General features: G+C 54.6%; 1 protein-coding gene across 4 annotated transcripts in view; it reads left to right on the top strand.

The window, feature by feature from the left end:
- Window positions 1-18,036, top strand: part of lmna (lamin A) — a 158,999-nt gene that overhangs the window by 77,280 nt on the left and 63,683 nt on the right. For all 4 annotated transcript variants that reach the window (XM_085978754.1, XM_085978756.1, XM_085978753.1 and 1 more), the window contains exon 3: window positions 17,455-17,611. In XM_085978754.1, coding sequence (XP_085834880.1) covers window positions 17,455-17,611 — 157 coding nt within the window. The remainder of the gene's footprint in view (window positions 1-17,454; window positions 17,612-18,036) is intronic.

The following is an 18,036-nucleotide window of genomic DNA, read 5'->3' as shown; positions in this document are numbered from 1 at the left end:
CTTCGGTCAAAGAGGTCGGTTTTAAGGAGCGTCTTAAAGGAGGAGAGAGAGGCGGAGAGGTTTAGGGAGGGAATTCCAGAGCTCGGGGCCCAGGCGGCTGAAGGCACGGCCGCCAATGGTGGAGCGATGGAAATCGGGGGATGCGCCAGAGGCCAGAATTGGAGGAGCGCCGAGATCGCGGAGGGTTGTGGGGGCTGGAGGAGGTTACAGAGATAGGGAGGGGGGCGAGGAGGCCACGGAGGGATTTGAAGACGAGGATGAGAATTTTGAAATCGAGGCATTGCTGGACCGAGAGCCAATGTAGGTCAGCGAGCACAGGGGGTGATGGGTGAATGGGACTCGGTGTGAGTTAGGACACGGGGCAGCAGAGTTTGGGATGAGCTGAAGTGTACGGAGGGTGAGAGATGGGAGGTTGGGCCGGGAGAGCGTCGGAATAGTCAGAGTCTGGAGGTGACAGCGATGAGGATTTCAGCAGCGGATGAGCTGAGATGGGTGTTGTTACGGAGGAGGAAGTAGGCAACCTTAGTGATGAAGCAGAAATGGGGTCAGGAGCTCAGCTCAGCTCGGAGATGAGTCGGGCTCCAAGGTTGTGAGCATTCTGGTTCAGTAATTTCCACAAGATGGAGGGGTGAGAGATTGTCACGTTAACAAAGTCGTGACTACGGTGGGCATGTTGAGTCTGGCCTGCTTCACGCCACGCCCTCGGTTCGCGTCCCCGGCCCGATTCGATTGAACCGCTCTCGAGGACCACTTTACACGGACGAGCATCCAGACGGTTGTAAGCGCAGAGGATCCCGTCGAGGGAACTTTGTCGGATAGGTGGAATCTCGGCCCACGGGCCGCCCTAATCGGCATCCCATCTCCCGGGCGAAATCCAAACGAAATTGCCGTCGTACCTCTCCTGTATGTGGTGGGATCTGGAGCCATTCGCCCCTCAATGTGGACAAGATGTCCGGAGGCAAGAACCCACCACGGTAATCCGTGCGGATCCCTCTCCCTTTTCAAATCACGGCACCTCCGCAAAGGGGACCAGGCCCGGCGAGCAGGCCGTCAAGTTGGGGGGCAAAAGTAGGCGAGAGGACTGGGTAACTCCGAGAGGTGGAAGATGCCAGCGTTGGGTATGACCCGCTGGCAGATGGTAGCGGGGCAACAAAGACTGAGGGAGGCGAGGAGTTCCACAGGTTGGCGGACTTGGGGAAGGAATGAGTTAAGCCACTGTGCAATGAGTCTCTGTTCAAAGCATTGAGCTCATGTTGGGGTATTATAACTAAATAGAAAATGGGCAGAATCGATGGTCACAATAATTCTTAAAGATTGCCCGCTGAGTGACGAAAGACTTGCGTTTCTCCAGCACCTTTCACAACCGCCGGACGTCCAAAAGCTTCACAGCCAATGAATTAAATTTGAAGTGTGGTCATTGTACTGGGTGAAATGCGGCAGCCAATTTGGGCACAGCAAGCTCCCACAAACAGCACAGGATGGGGCCTCGGTTTAATGTCTCATCCGAATGACCGACGGCGCGGCGCTCCCTCAGTACTGCCCCTCCGACAGTGCGGCGCTCCCTCAGTACTGCCCCTCCGACAGTGCGGCGCTCCCTCAGTACCGCCCCTCCGCCGGTGCGGCGCTCCCTCAGTACCGCCCCTCCGACGGTGCGGCGCTCCCTCCGCACCGCCCCTCCGACGGTGCGGCGCTCCCTCAGCACCGCCCCTCCGACGGTGCGGCGCTCCCTCAGCACCACCCCTCCGACGGTGCGGCGCTCCCTCAGCACCGCCCCTCCGACGGTGCGGCGCTCCCTCAGCACCGCCCCTCCAACGGTGCGGCGCTCCCTCAGCACCACCCCTCCGACGGTGCGGCGCTCCCTCAGTACCACCCCTCAGTACTGCCCCTCCGACAGTGCGGCGCTCCCTCAGTACCGCCCCTCCGACAGTGCGGCGCTCCCTCAGCACCGCCCCTCCGACAGTGCGGAAGCAGATTCAATAGTAACTTTTAAAAGGGAATTGGGTGAATACTTGAAAAGGAAAAATTTGCAGGGCTGTGGGGAAAGAGCAGGGGGAAAAGACTAATTGGAGAGCTTTTTCAAAAAGCCAGCACAGGCATGATGGGCCGAATGGCCTTCTCCTGTGCAGTAACCTCCTGTGTTAATGAGCGCAGGTAAGAATATAATAGAGCTTCTGACCAGCGCAAGGATACTGGTCTCCCTCTTTGCACGGCTCCCTACACACTGCTCCAGATAGAGAGACAGAGATGGTCTGTGTCTGTGCCTGTGCCTGTGCCTGTGCCTGTGCCTGTGCCTGTGCCTGTGCCTGTGTCTGTCTGTGTCTGTGCCTGTGCCTGTGTCTGTGCCTGTGCCTGTGTCTGTCTGCCTGTGCCTGTGCCTGTGTCTGTGCCTGTGTCTGTGCCTGTGTCTGTGCCTGTGCCTGTGCCTGTGTCTGTGTCTGTGCCTGTGCCTGTGTCTGTGCCTGTGCCTGTGCCTGTGTCTGTGCCTGTGTCTGTGCCTGTGTCTGTGCCTGTGTCTGTGTCTGTGTCTGTGTCTGTGTCTGTGCCTGTGCCTGTGTCTGTGTCTGTGCCTGTGCCTGTGTCTGTGCCTGTGCCTGTGCCTGTGTCTGTCTGTGTCTGTGTCTGTGCCTGTGCCTGTGCCTGTGCCTGTGCCTGTGCCTGTGCCTGTGCCTGTGCCTGTGCCTGTGCCTGTGCCTGTGTCTGGCAGTCAGTTGGTCTGTGTCTCTGGCTGGGTCTACAGGGAGCGTCACTCTAAGTCTGGATCACTGGAACATGTCCCCCGCTCTGCGTCAGCAGGCTGTGAGTCATTTCTCCCAGTCTGTGATTGGGACTGAAGCCAGCCTGAGACTCTGACTGCTGGAGGAAATGGCCGTTACTGTGGCAACTGCAGCAAACAGACCATCACACCGCAGCCATGGTTTCCATTTTTGGCTCCAAGATTGACCAAAATAACCGAGGATATTCTGGGAACAGTCCTTTCCCAGAAGCTGCAGTCTGCAGTACGGGGCATTGTCCAGTTCCAGCCTAATGCTCGCAGGCTGAAGTCTTGCCCTCGTGAACACAACGTATTACAGCACTGCAGCCCGAACCCCTGGCTCCCCCTCTATCAGAGATGTGGGTTTCTTAATCCGTTTAAACCGCAGCCACAGCGTCGAGACTTCTGCAGCACAGGAGGAGGCCACTCGGCCCATCGTGCCTGTGCCGGCTCTTTGTTTTTATATTTCTAGAAAAAGCAATAATCCTGAGGATTGGGAGCAGTTTAGGAGTCAACAAAGGAGGACAAAGGGATTAATTAAGAAAGGGAAAATAGAATATGAGAGTAAGCTATCAGGGAACATAAAAACTGACTGTAAAAGCTTTTATAGATATGTGAAGAGAAAAAGATTGGTGAAGTCAAGCGTAGGTCCCTTAGTCAGAATCAGGGGAATTTATAATGTGAAACAAGGAAATGGCAGACCAACTAAATACATATTTTGGTTCTGTCTTCACAAAGGAGGACACAAATAACCTCCCAGAGATGCCGGGGAACATAGGGTCTGATGAAAGGGTGGAACTGAAAGAAATCAGTATTTGTAGGGAAATGGTGTTAGGAAAATTGATGGGACTGAAGGCCGATAAATCCCCAGGGCCTGATGGTCTACATCCCAGGGTACTGAAGGAAGTGGCCCTAGAGATAGTAGATGCATTACTGGTCATCTTCCAGAACTTGATAGACTCTGGAACGGTACCCATGGATTGGAGGGTAGCTAATGTCACCCCACTATTCAAAAAAAGGTGGTAGAGAAAAAGCGGGGAATTATAGACCGGTAAGCCTGACATCGGTAGTGGGGAAAATGCTAGAGTCTATTATAAAAGATGTAGGGCCAGAAATTCGCGGCCAAAGGCGTGAGTGCGCTTGGGGTACTCGCGCATCTGGCCGTTGGAAATGCCGGCGTTCAGCTTGAACAGCGCATGCGGGGAACGCCGGCATTTCCAGACCTCGAGCGCGTGCGACTGCACAGGCAGCGCTTGCGCAGTGAACTTCGTAGATTTCATTCATGAAATCCGTGAGGGTAAGTCCTTAGAAGTTACACGTAAAAAAAGCAAGTGTAAAGTGATTCATTGGCTGCGGAGGAAGAAACATTTTATCGTGGAGCTTCTGAAATGCAATATTTTTGTTTGGGAAAGGGAGGGAAGTTATTTTAAGAAATTTTAAGTAAGTTTTAAAGTTAAATTTTTTTTAATTTTTTTAAAAGGGTTTTCAGAACGGTAGGTAGAAGGAGCAATTGTGGCTGTGTGAATGGAATGTGAGAATGAGTTATGTATGTATGTCCACCTATATTCCTTTACGTATATGTATGTATGTTTTATATTCCTTTACTAATGTGTATGAATGTATGTTTTTAATTATGATTTTCCAATAAGTTACTTTCTCTGAAAGTCATAATTAAATAATACATTCATACACATAAGTAAAGGAATATATACATAACACGCAAAGGAATATATACAGACATACATACTTTCAGAAGCTCCACGATAAGAAATATCTTCCTCCGCAGCCTCTGGAGCAACTGTACCCATGCTTTTTTCATGTGTAAGTTGTAATGACTTGACCTCACTGAAAGCATTAATGAAAGCGGCGAATTATACTGCGCACGCGCTGCCTGTGCAGTCGCATGCGTTCTGCCTCTGAACCCCTTCGTTCAGAGGACAGGAAATGCCGGTTTTCCCCACATGCACTGTGCATGCTGAAAACCGGCATTTCATCCGGCCAGATGCGTAAGTACCCCGACCGTACTCGCGCATTTGGAAGGGAATTACTGGGCCAACATTTTACATGTCAATAAAATGAAAAATTTAACAATTGCACGACTTGCCCCCCTCGCATCTGCGACTGAGGGTCCAAGGAGGTGCATTGCGCAAGAGGTCATCATCGTACGTATCCTCACACTGTTCCCTTTGGGGAACTATGAAGTGGTGGAAGGATTTATGGCCGTGATTAACGCTCATTCCGTGACCGTAACCATCTTTGAACCAGCCATTAGGGTGGTTAGTCCTATGGCGGGAGGGTTTTACGGGCTCCCACAACCCATCTGAGGGTGGGGGGGGCCACCAACACCCACGGACGCAAGTATCCCGCTGGATGTCCACCCAGAATTTAAAGTTGGAACTCCGACTCCACTTGCCGGGACTGTCTGGAGTGGGGTTCAAAATCCTACTCCTTCTGGCCCAGCGGCGGGGATGCTTACTGCTACGCAAAAGGCCCACTCCGCACAAAAGGTGACACCCATACGTTTCCTGCGCCTTTTCCCTCCCCGTGACTGGAGCCCTATGCTGCCATTTCACGTTGCTAATCGGACTGGGCGTTTGTCATAGCGGTAAGATCCCCGCCGCTGGGCCAGATCAGGGTAGGGTTTCGAACCCCGCTCCAGACAGTCCCGGCAAGTGGAGTCGGAGCTCCGGCTCTAAATTCTGGGTTGACATCCAGTGGGATATTTGCGTCCGTGGGTGTGGGTGGCCCCCCCTCCTTGTATAGCTTGTGGGAGCCCATAAAACCCTCCCGCCATAGGACTAACCGCCCTAATGGCTGGTTCAAAGATGGTTACGGTCACGGAATGAGCGTTAATCATGGCCATAAATCCTTCCACCACTTCATACAGTTCCCCAAAGGGAACAGTGTGAAGACACGTATGACGACGACATTGCTAAATAAATAAATGGAATTAAAAAAATTCTTTTAGGGCTTTTAAAAGTCTTTAAATTGCTTTAATTCTGTTTAAAACTACTTCAGATTACTCAAAATAATGTAAACATTTTAAAAAGTTTATAAAAGTTACCAAAATCTTCAAAAAATTTCCAAAAACCTATTTAAACTGCTGCTTTGCATGTAAAAATGGTTAGCAGCTTGACAGAAACATTGGGGGCGTGTCCAGTGAAACTGAGACCTCAAGGGGCGTGTCTCACTTGCACTGCACGCTCCTGACTTCGCGCTGGCTGCACTCCTGGGCGGCGTGACGTCATACGCTGCCCGGGATTCTTCTTCTGGAAACACCAATTCCAGGCGTCCCTGGAGCTGATCGGCAGTAGCGCGGGGTAAGTGTAAATACGGGGCTTGCACGCGCTGCAAGTCCCGTTCTGGAATTTCTGGGCCGTAATAGCAGAGCACTTGGAAAGCAGTGACAGGATCGGACAAAGTCAACATGGATTTACAAAAGGTAAATCATGCTTGACTAATCTACTGGAATTTTTTGAGGATGTAACTGGTAAAATAGATATGGGAGAACCAGTGGATGTGGTGTAATTGGACTTTCAGAAGGCTTTCGATAAGGTCCCACACAAGAGATTAGCGTGCAAAATTAAGGCACATGGGATTGGGGGCAAGGTATTGACTTGGATAGAGAACTGGTTGGCGGACAGAAAGCAAAGAGTTGGAATAAACGGGTCGTTTTCCGAGTGGCAGGCAGTGACTAGTGGGGTACCGCAAGGATCGGTCCTAGGACCCCAGCTGTTCACAATATATATTAATGATCTGGACGAGGGAATTGGATGTAATATCTCCAAATTTGCAGACGACACAAAGCTGGGCGGGAGGGTAAGCTGCGAGGAGGATGTCGGGAAACTCCAGTACGATTTGGACAGGTTGGGTGATTGGGCCGAAACATGGCAAATGCACTATAATGTGGATAAATGTGAGGTTATCCACTTTGGTGGCAAAAACAGGAAGGCAGATTATTATTTGAATGGCAATAGATTGGGAGAAGGGGAAGTGCAAAGAGACCTGGGTGTCCTTGTGCACCAGTCGCTGAAGGTAAGCATGCAGGTGCAGCAGGCGGTTAAGAAGGCAAATGGTATGTTGGCCTTCGTAGCGAGAGGGTTCGAGCACAGGAACAAGGATGTCTTGCTACAGTTGTACAGGGCCTTGGTGAGACCGCACCTTGAGTATTGTGTGCAGTTTTGGTCACCTTACCTGAGGAAGGACGTTCTTGCCATGGAGGGAGTGCAGCGAAGATTCACCAGGCTGATACCTGGGATGGCAGGAATGATGTATGAGGAGAGATTGGGTCAATTGGGCTTATACTCGCTGGAGTTTAGAAGAATGAGAGGGGATCTCATCGAAACTTATAAAATTCTAACAGGACTAGACAGACTAGATGCAGGAAGGATGTTCCCGATGGCCGGGGAGTCCAGAACCAGGGGTCATAGTCTAAGGATAAGGGGTAAGCCATTTAGGACTGAAATGAGGAGGAATTTCTTCACCCAGAGAGTGGTGAACCTGTGGAATTCTCTGCCACAGAGGGCGGTGGAGGCTAGTTCATTAAATATATTCAAGAAAGAGTTGGATATATTTCTTGAGGCTAAAGGGGATCAAGGGATATGGGGAAAAGGCAGGGACAGGGTACTGAATTTGGATGATCAGCCATGATCACATTGAATGGCGGAGCAGGTTCGAAGGGCCGAATGGCCTACTCCTGCTCCTATCTTCTATGTTTCGAGCTCTTTCAGACAGTAAGAGCTTCTACAGGTATATAAAAAGGAAGAGAGTAGCTAAAGTAAACGTTGGTCCTCCAGAGGATGAATCTGGGGAATTAATAATGGGAAACAGGGAAATGGCGGAGACTTTGACCAAATATTTTGAAGACACTAAAAGCATCCCAATAATGGATAATCAATGGGCTATTGGGGTGGGGGGGACTTAAAACTATCACTAGAAAGAAAGTACTAGGCAAACTAATGGGACTAAAGGTGGACAAGTCCCCTGGACCTGATGGCCTGCATCCTAGAGTCTTAAGAGGTGGCTGCAGAGATCCCTGGATTCGGGAGAGGTCCCAGCGGACTGGAAAACCGTAAATGTAACACCCCTATTTAAGAAAGGAGGGAGACAGAAAGCAGGCAACTATCGACCAGTTAGCCTAACCTCTCACAGAATCACAGAAACCCCACAGTGCAGATAGAGGCCATTTCGGCCCATCGAGCCTGCACCGACACATATCCCGCCCGATCCCCGTAACCCCTACACCAACACATATCCCACCCTATCCCCGTAACCCCACGTATTTAATCTCCCTAACACTAAGGGTCAATTTTTATCATAGCCAGTCAACCTAACCCGCACATCTTTGGACTGTGGGAGGAAACCGGAGCACCCGGAGGAAACCCACGCAAACACGGGGAGAATGTCTGTATGGAGTTTGCACAGTCACCCGAGGCCGGATTCGAACCCGGGTCCCTGGCGCTGTGAGGCAACAGTGCTAACCACTATGCCACCGTGCTGCCATTGGGAAAATGCTGGAGTCCACCATTAAGGAAGCAGTAGCAGGGCATTTAGAAATTCATAAAATCAAGCAGAGTCAGCGTGGTTTTATTATGAAAGGGAAATCACGTTTGACAAATTTGCTGGAGTTCTTTGAGGATGTAACGAGCAGGGTGGATAAAGGGGGAGCCAGTAGATGTCGTGTATTTGGATTTCCAGAAGGCATTAGACAAAGGAGTGGAGTATAAAAGTAGGGAAGTCCTGCTCCAACTGTACAGGGTACTGGTGAGACCACACCTGGAGCACTGCGTACAGATTTGGTCTCCTTATTTAAGGAAGGATATACTTGCATTGGAGGCAGTTCAGAGAAGGTTCACGAGGTTGATTCCTGCGATGAAGAGGTTGACTTATGAGGAAAGGTTGAGCAGGTTGGGCCGATACTCATTGGAGTTTAGAAGAATGAGAGGGGATCTTATTGAAACATATAAGATACTGAGGGGGCTCGACAGGGTAGATGCAGAGAGGATGTTTCCCCTCGTGGGGGAATCTAGAACTCGGGGGCACAGTTTCAGGATAAGGGGACACTCATTTAAATCGGAAATGAGGAGGAATTTCTTCTCTGAGGGTGGTGAATCTGTGGAATTCTCTGCCCCAGAGAGCCGTGGAGGCGGAGTCATTGAATATATTTAAGGTGGATTTTTCAACGATAAGGGAGTCGAGGGTTACGGGGAGCGGGGAAGTGGAGTTGAGGCCAAGATCAGATCAGCCATGATCTTATTGAATGGCGGAGCAGGCTCGAGGGGCCGAATGGCCGACTCCTGCTCCTACACCTTATGTATCCAATTAGTCCCACTTGTATTGTCAAGACACGCACACTCACTCCCCCCACCCCCCTCTCTGGCTCTGCTCCCCCCCTCGGTCTCTGTCTCCGCTCCCCCCCTCTCTGGCTCTGCTCTCGCTCCCCCCCCCCTCTCTGTCTCCGCTCCCCCCGGTCCATCCAGACTGTCCCCCAGGGTCTGGTGCGACCCGGGAGCTCCGGTGAGCTGCCCCTGTGCAAGCTCCACACGTGGCTAAGTGCGTCAGTAATCCTGTTCTCTTGCTTCTTGTGTGCTGTGTAAATATTGTACTTTCTGTTTTTCTCTCTCTCTAATCCCTAATCATAATAAGAAGGGTCAGTGGCTTGCTGTGAGGTCTAGTCACGTCATCTGTGGATCGGCAGCTCAAACGTTCAGAGCCCATTCCTGCCCTCACCCAACTGGCAACTCCGAGTCTGCACCCCCCGGTCACGGGCCCAGTGCCCCTGGTTATCGAGCCATGTCACCTCTGTCTCTGCATTCCTGCAGATCCTCTGAGAAAGATCCTTTATTGCAACAGGAGGAGGCCATTCAGCCCCACGAGCTTGTTCCGCCATTCAATCAGATCATGGTTGATCTGTATCTCCACTCCATCGTCCCGCCTTGGTTCCGGAACCCTTAATCCCTTTACCCAACAAGAATCTGTCAATCTCCGTTTTGAAGTTTTCAATTGACCCCCAGCCTCAACAGCCTTGCTTTTTATTCGTTCCTGGGATGTGGGCGTCGCTGGCGAGGCCGGCATTTATTGCCCATCCCCTAGTTGCCCCTTGAGAAGGTGGTGGTGAGCCGCCGCCTTGAACCGCTGCAGTTCGTGTGGTGAAGGTGCTCCCACAGTGCTGTTAGGGAGGGAGTTCCAGGATTTTGACCCAGCGACGATGAAGGAACGGCCGATATAGTTCCAAGTCAGGATGGTGTGTGAGACTTGGAGGGGAACTTGGAGGTGGTGGCGTTCCCAATGCGCCTGCTGCCCTTGGCCTTCTAGGCGGAAGAGGTGGCGGGTTTGGGAGAGAGTTCCAGATTTCCACTGCACGGTGTGCGCGCTCAATGCTGTTGGTTTGTCCAACTGCCATAGACTGATGTCTGGCTCCATGGCATCTTATGCCGGCCGTTTCTCCAACAAGGCTGGTCTGGTATAACGACAGAAAACGCTGGGGAAAACTCAGCAGGCCAGGGCCTCATCCGTGGAGAGAGAGAGAGTCAACGTTCCAGCTCGAAGACCGTTTGTCAGAACTGGAAAGAAACAGGAAATGGAAAGCTGGTTTAGAAACATAGAAACATAGAAGATAGGAGCAGGAGTAGGCCTTTCGGCCCTTCGAGCCCGCTCCGCCATTCAACGAGATCATGGCTGATCGTCCAAACCCTAGCACCCGGTCCCTACACCGACAGCCATCCCACCCAAGCCCTATCCCCGTAACCCCGTAACCCCACGTATTTAATCCCCCCCTAACACTAAGGGCCAATTTTTATCATGGCCAATCAACCTAACCCGCACATCCCTTGATCCTTTCAGCCTCAAGAAATATATCCAACTCCTTCTTGAATATATTTAATGAATTGGCCTCAACTGCCTTCTGTGGTAGAGAATTCCACAGGTTCACCACTCTCTGGGTGAAGAAATTCCTCCTCATCTCTGTCCTAAATGGCTTACCCCTTATCCTTAGACTGTGACCCCTGGTTCTGGACTCCCCGACCATCGGGAACATCCTTCCTTTAGGGGCTGGGAAAAGTGGGAGGGGATGAAAGAACAATAGGGAAGGTCTGTGATAGGATAGAAGGCGGGAGAGGTTAAGAGACATTAAGAGATATTCAAGGCGAGAGGAGATGGTAATGGGGCAGGTTAAGAATATATATATATGATAGGGGCCGAGGTTATGATCTGAAATTGTTGAATTCTATGTTGAGTCCAGAGGGCTGTAGAGTGCCTAATCGGAAGATCTGGTGCTGTGCATCTGCTCTGCTCCCCGCTAGCTTTACCTCCCTTTCGTCATTCCGATTCCGTTTTCAACACTTTCTTTCTGTCTTCCCATTGATAACTCCACGCCTTGTCCCGTCTGTCAGCAAGTGGTCAAGTGCCAGGCGCTCCTGCTCTTGAGCGGTCCCCACCCCAGGGAGGGCAAGCGAGGGTGGGCTGGGGGTGGGGGGCGATGGTTTCGTGCCTCGGGTCGCCCCAGAGCAGGGGTCGCAGCTCCCGAGTTGCCGGAACTCCCGTTAACTGTTCAAGTTTAATATCAACAAGCAAATAAGAGGAAACCCTTTCATCGGCAAATGGTGTCTTTGGGAGATGAATGTGGCGGCCGTAGGGAAGTGGTGAAAGCTGCGATTCCTTCCTGTGACGGGCCTGGCTTCCATTAGCCTGTCGAAGCCTGGAGCCATCTCCTAATCCGCTGGCACAGAGGCCGGTCTCTTCAGTGTGAAACTCCAAGATCAGGGCAACAACAAGGGAATGGTCCCACTGCGTCCTCGGCAGATGTGCGTGCAGTGGCTGTGTGCGATTAGGAGATGTAATGGCTGCACTCGAATCCAGGCTTAGCGGTCTCGTTCTAGCCTCATCCCTGCCTCTGTCACCTCCAGACTCCGACTATTCCAATGCTCTCCTGGCCTGGCCTCCCATCTCCCACCCTCCATAAACTTCAGCTCATCCCAAACTCTGCTGCCCCGTGTCCTAACTCACACCCAGTCCCGTTCACCCATCACCCCCTGTGCTCACTGCCCCGTGTCCTAACTCGCACCGAGTCCCGTTCACCCATCGCCCCCTGTGCTCACTGCCCCGTGTCCTAACTCGCACCCAGTCCCGTTCACCCATCACCCCCTGTGCTCACTGCCCCGTGTCCTAACTCGCACCGAGTCCCGTTCACCCATCACCCCCTGTGCTCGCTGCCCCGTGTCCTAACTCGCACCCAGTCCCGTTCACCCATCACCCCCTGTGCTCACTGCCCCGTGTCCTAACTCACACCCAGTCCCGTACACCCAGTCCCGTTCACCCATCACCCCCTGTGCTCACTGCCCCGTGTCCTAACTCTCACCCAGTCCCGTTCACCCATCACCCCCTGTGCTCACTGCCCCGTGTCCTAACTCACACCCAGTCCCCGTTCACCCATCACCCCCTGTGCTCACTGCCCCGTGTCCTAACTCACACCCAGTCCCGTTCACCCATCACCCGCTGTGCTCACTGCCCCGTGTCCTAACTCACACCCAGTCCCGTTCACCCATCACCCCCTGTGCTCACTGCCCCGTGTCCTAACTCGCACCGAGTCCCGTTCACCCATCGCCCCCTGTGCTCACTGCCCCGTGTCCTAACTCGCACCCAGTCCCGTTCACCCAACACCCCCTGTGCTCACTGCCCCGTGTCCTAACTCGCACCGAGTCCCGTTCACCCATCACCCACTGTGCTCGCTGCCCCGTGTCCTAACTCGCACCCAGTCCCGTTCACCCATCACCCCCTGTGCTCACTGCCCCGTGTCCTAACTCTCACCCAGTCCCGTTCACCCATCACCCCCTGTGCTCACTGCCCCGTGTCCTAACTCACACCCAGTCCCCGTTCACCCATCACCCCCTGTGCTCACTGCCCCGTGTCCTAACTCGCACCGAGTCCCGTTCACCCATCACCCCCTGTGCTCACTGCCCCGTGTCCTAACTCACACCCAGTCCCGTTCACCCATCACCCGCTGTGCTCACTGCCCCGTGTCCTAACTCACACCCAGTCCAGTTCACCCATCACCCCCTGTGCTCACTGCCCCGTGTCCTAACTCACACCCAGTCCAGTTCACCCATCACCCCCTGTGCTCACTGCCCCGTGTCCTAACTCGCACCGAGTCCCGTTCACCCATCACCCCCTGTGCTCACTGCCCCGTGTCCTAACTCACACCCAGTCCCGTTCACCCATCACCCCCTGTGCTCACTACCCCGTGTCCTAACTCGCACCCAGTCCCGTTCACCCATCACCCCCTGTGCTCACTGCCCCGTGTCCTAACTCACACCCAGTCCCGTTCACCCATCGCCCCGTGTCCTAACTCACACCGAGTCCCGTTCACCCATCACCCCCTGTGCTCACTGCCCCGTGTCCTAACTCACACCCAGTCCCGTTCACCCATCACCCCCTGTGCTCACTGCCCCGTGCCCTAACTCGCACCGAGTCCCGTTCACCCATCACCCCCTGTGCTCACTGCCCCGTGTCCTAACTCACACCCAGTCCCGTTCACCCATCACCCCCTGTGCTCACTGCCCCGTGCCCTAACTCGCACCGAGTCCCGTTCACCCATCACCCCCTGTGCTCACTGCCCCGTGTCCTAACTCACACCCAGTCCCGTTCACCAATCACCCCTGTGCTCGCTGACCTACATTGGCTCCCGGTCCAGCAACGCCTCGATTTAAAAATTCTCATCCTTGTTTTCAAATCCCTCCACGGCCTCCTCGCCCCCCCTCCCTATCTCTGTAACCTCCTCCAGCCCCCACAACCCCCCAAGATCTCGGCGCTCCTCCAATTCCGGCCTCTTGAGCATCCCCCGATTTCCATCGCTCCACCATTGGCGGCCGTGCCTTCAGCCGCCTGGGCCCCGAGCTCTGGAATTCCCTCCCTAAACCTCTCCGCCTCTCTCTCCTCCTTTTAAGACGCTCCTTAAAACCGACCTCTTTGACCAAGCTTTTGGTCACCGGCCCTAATATCTCCTTATGTGGCTCAGAGTCAAATTTTGTCTGATAATCGCTCCTGTGAAACGCCGTGGGACGTTTTACTACTACATATAAATATTGGCCCAGGACACTGGGGAGAACTCCCCCTGCTCCTCTTTCAATAGTGGCCTTGGGATCGATTACGTCCACCCGAGAGGGCAGACGGGGCCTTGGTTTAAAGTCTCATCCGAAAGATAGCCCTTCCGACAGTGCGGCGCTCCCTCAGTACTGCCCCTCCGACAGTGCGGCGCTCCCTCGGTACCGCCCCTCCGACAGTGCGGCGCTCCCTCGGTACCGCCCCTCCGACAGTGCGGCGCTCCGTCGGTACCGCCCCTCCGACAGTGCGGCGCTCCCTCGGTACCGCCCCTCCGACAGTGCGGCGCTCCCTCGGTACCGCCCCTCCGACAGTGCGGCGCTCCCTCGGTACCCGCCCCTCCGACAGTGCGGCGCTCCCTCGGTACCGCCCCTCCGACAGTGCGGCGCTCCCTCGGTACCGCCCCTCCGACAGTGCGGCGCTCCCTCGGTACCGCCCCTCCGACAGTGCGGCGCTCCCTCGGTACCGCCCCTCCGACAGTGCGGCGCTCCCTCGGTACCGCCCCTCCGACAGTGCGGCGCTCCCTCGGTACCGCCCCTCCGACAGTGCGGCGCTCCCTCGGTACCGCCCCTCCGACAGTGCGGCGCTCCCTCGGTACCGCCCCTCCGACAGTGCGGCGCTCCCTCGGTACCGCCCCTCCGACAGTGCGGCGCTCCCTCGGTACCGCCCCTCCGACAGTGCGGCGCTCCCTCGGTACCGCCCCTCCGACAGTGCGGCGCTCCCTCGGTACCGCCCCTCCGACAGTGCGGCGCTCCCTCGGTACCGCCCCTCCGACAGTGCGGCGCTCCCTCGGTACCGCCCCTCCGACAGTGCGGCGCTCCCTCGGTACCGCCCCTCCGACAGTGCGGCGCTCCCTCGGTACCGCCCCTCCGACAGTGCGGCGCTCCCTCGGTACCGCCCCTGGGAGTGCCGGCTTGGATTTGGTGCTGAAGTCTCTGGAGTGGGACTCGAACCCACGACCTTCTGACACCATTGTGCATCCGTATCAACAAATTGGGAGTCAAAGCTGCCAATCCGACGGTGGAGGGCGCTGAAGGCAAGTGGTGTCGTACCAGCTGCAGTATAACTGCAGTCTACCTCTATTGATGGGTGCTTCATGTTTTCGGAAAAACCAGTGGGTGTGAAGGAATATCACTCGGGGCCGAGGCAGCACGGTTTCTGCAGAAGTTGAATACTGAGTCGGAAATGATTCCAAAGTAAATTTTTGAAGCTCTGACTAATATTTCTGGTATGTAGGTTTGTCCTGTTGCCAGGCAACTGGTAATTAATGTCAAGTCGCTTTGTGGCACTGAACTGGATCTCCCAGGCGTGGACTAGACGGGCCAGTGATGGGTTTGTTGGCAAATACACTCTGCCCGCTTTCTCTCTTGTGACATTAGACGCGCACTGTGGGCAAGTCTCTCGAATGCCAACCCCTGCCACAGTGCAGTGATGCTGTGACCCTGAGAGAATGTTGGGGTCTGAGCCTGTGGGAGGGGTGGAGGGGGGGGACACGACCGACTGGGAGCCAGGGAGAATGGAGTGAAAGACAGACTCGCTATTCTATCACGCCTTTCACTACCTCAGGACATCCCAAAGTGGGTCACAGCCAATGAAGTACTTTTGAAGTGTTGTAATGTTGGAAATGCAGCAGCTAATTTGCGCACAGCAAGCTCCCACACATCAATATGATGATCAGATAATCAGTTTAAGTGATGTTGGTTGAGGGATAAATATTGGCCCCAGGACACCGGGGAGAACTCCCCCTGCTCTTCTTCCAATAGTGACCGTGGGATCTTTTACATCCACCTGAAAGGGCAGACAGGGCCTCGGTTTAATGTCTCATCCGAAAGACGGCCCCTCCGACAGTGCGGCGCTCCCTCGGTACCGCCCCTCCGACGGTGCGGCGCTCCCTCGGTACCGCCCCTCCGACGGTGCGGCGCTCCCTCGGTACCGCCCCTCCGACGGTGCGGCGCTCCCTCGGTACCGCCCCTCCGACGGTGCGGCGCTCCCTCGGTACCGCCCCTCCGACGGTGCGGCGCTCCCTCGGTACCGCCCCTCCGACGGTGCGGCGCTCCCTCGGTACCGCCCCTCCGACGGTGCGGCGCTCCCTCGGTACCGCCCCTCCGACGGTGCGGCGCTCCCTCGGTACCGCCCCTCCGACGGTGCGGCGCTCCCTCGGTACCGCCCCTCCGACGGTGCGGCGCTCCCTCGGTACCGCCCCTCCGACGGTGCGGCGCTCCCTCGGTACCGCCCCTCCGACGGTGCGGCGCTCCCTCGGTACCGCCCCTCCGACGGTGCGGCGCTCCCTCGGTACCGCCCCTCCGACGGTGCGGCGCTCCCTCGGTACTGCACTGGGAGTGTTGGCCTGGATTTCGTGCTCAAGCCTCTGGAGTGGGACTCGCCTCAGTCAGAAGGTCGTGGGTTCGAGAGAGAGAGCGCTGCCCAATGAGCCACGGCTGACACCCGGAGAACGGAGGGGGAGGGGGTGGTGGTGACCTGCATCCGTGGAGCGGGAGACCGGGAGAAGCAAGTTCCACTGATAAATGCCTTGCCCCAGTGACACACACAAAATGATCCCAACTTCCTCCCCATGGTGACCTATGCTTCTAGTTTTTCCTGCGCGATTTATTAAATATTACAAAGCAGGTGTGAGAAAAGGCACAGAACTGGGATATTTAAAATTTAGTGGGTGGTTCCAGTGAAGTAAATATTATTCTGTTTTTTGGTTCTAAGGGCAGTTATTGCACATCTGTAAGTTACTGAGATATTGCAACAACAGTGTGCATTTATACGGTGCCTTTAACATAGTAAAACGTCCCAAGGTGCTTCACGGGAGCGATTATCAGACACAATTTGACACCGAGCCACATGAGGAGACATTAGGACAGGTGACCAAACGCTTGGTCAAAGAGGTCGGTTTTAAGGAGCGTCTTAAAGGAGGAGAGAGAGGCGGAGAGGTTTAGGGAGGGAATTCCAGAGCTCGGGGCCCAGGCGGCTGAAGGCACGGCCGCCAATGGTGGAGCGATGGAAATCGGGGGGATGCTCAAGAGGCCGGAATTGGAGGAGCGCCGAGATCTCGGGAGGGTTGTGGGGGCTGGAGGATTTTAGAGAGATGAGGCCATGGCGGGGATTTGAACAGGAGGATGGAGAATTTTAAAATCGAGGCGCTGCTGGACCGGAGCCAATGGAGGTCAGCGAGCACGGGGTGATGGGTGAACGGGACTGGGTGCGAGTTAGGACACCGGGGCAGCAGAGTTTGGATGAGTAGATGTTTACGGAGAGTGGAAGATGGAGGCTGGAGAGGAGAGCGTTGGAATAGTCGGAGTCTGGAGGTGACAGAGGCAGGGATGAGTGTTTGAGCGGCAGATGAGGTGAGGCATGGACGGAGGCGAGACTAAAGAGTCTCCACTGGTTACAGGTCCCGCAGTGTTTGTGGGGTGATGCTGTTGAACCTCCCGTCTGCAAGGCACCTCCGCACTCTGACTGACTGTTTTGGAGTTTCACTCCCATTATTTCTGCTTCAGGATTTCTGAGCTTCTTGTGACTAACTGGATATTAATGCCCCTGACTATGAAGGTGGTCGTGACCTCACTGCTCTCTCTCTCTCCCCCATTTCTGTTTCTCAGGAATACCAAGAAGGAGTCTGAGCTCGGTGCGGCCCTGGCCCGCCTCAGGGACCTCGAAGCAATCCTCAACTCCAAGGACGCTACGCTCTCCACCGCGCTGAACGAGAAGAGGAATGTGGAGAACGAGCTCCGGGAACTGCGCGGGCAGATCGCAAAGGTGAGAGATTGAACGGCTGAAGGAGCCTTATCCTCGGTGGAGGAAACCGCTGACTGTCTCTCTCTGGGGGCCGTTACACTGACCGTAGAGGTCATAGAAGATAGGACCAGGAGGAGGCCATTCGGCCCCTTGAGCCCGCTCCGCCGTTTAATGAGATCATGGCTGATCATCCAAATTCAGTACCCTGTCCCTGCCTTCTCCCCATATCCCTTGATCCTTAAGAAATATATCTAACTCCTTCTTGAATATATTTAATGAATTGGCCTCAACTGTCTTCTGTGGTAGAGAATTCCACAGGTTCACCACTCTCGGTGAAGAAATTCCTCCTCATCTCAGTCCTAAATGGCCGACCCCTTATCCTTAGACTGTGACCCCTGGTTCTGGACTCCCCCGCCATCGGGAACATCCTTCCTGCACCTAGTCTG

Source organism: Somniosus microcephalus, unplaced genomic scaffold (assembly GCF_052327205.1).
Source record: "Somniosus microcephalus isolate GS21.2 unplaced genomic scaffold, FLI_Smic_1.0 unresolved_chr7, whole genome shotgun sequence".
Taxonomy (NCBI): Eukaryota; Metazoa; Chordata; class Chondrichthyes; order Squaliformes; family Somniosidae; genus Somniosus; species Somniosus microcephalus.
Note: the sequence above shows the minus strand (reverse complement) of the source record. Positions and strands in the feature narration are given on the sequence as shown.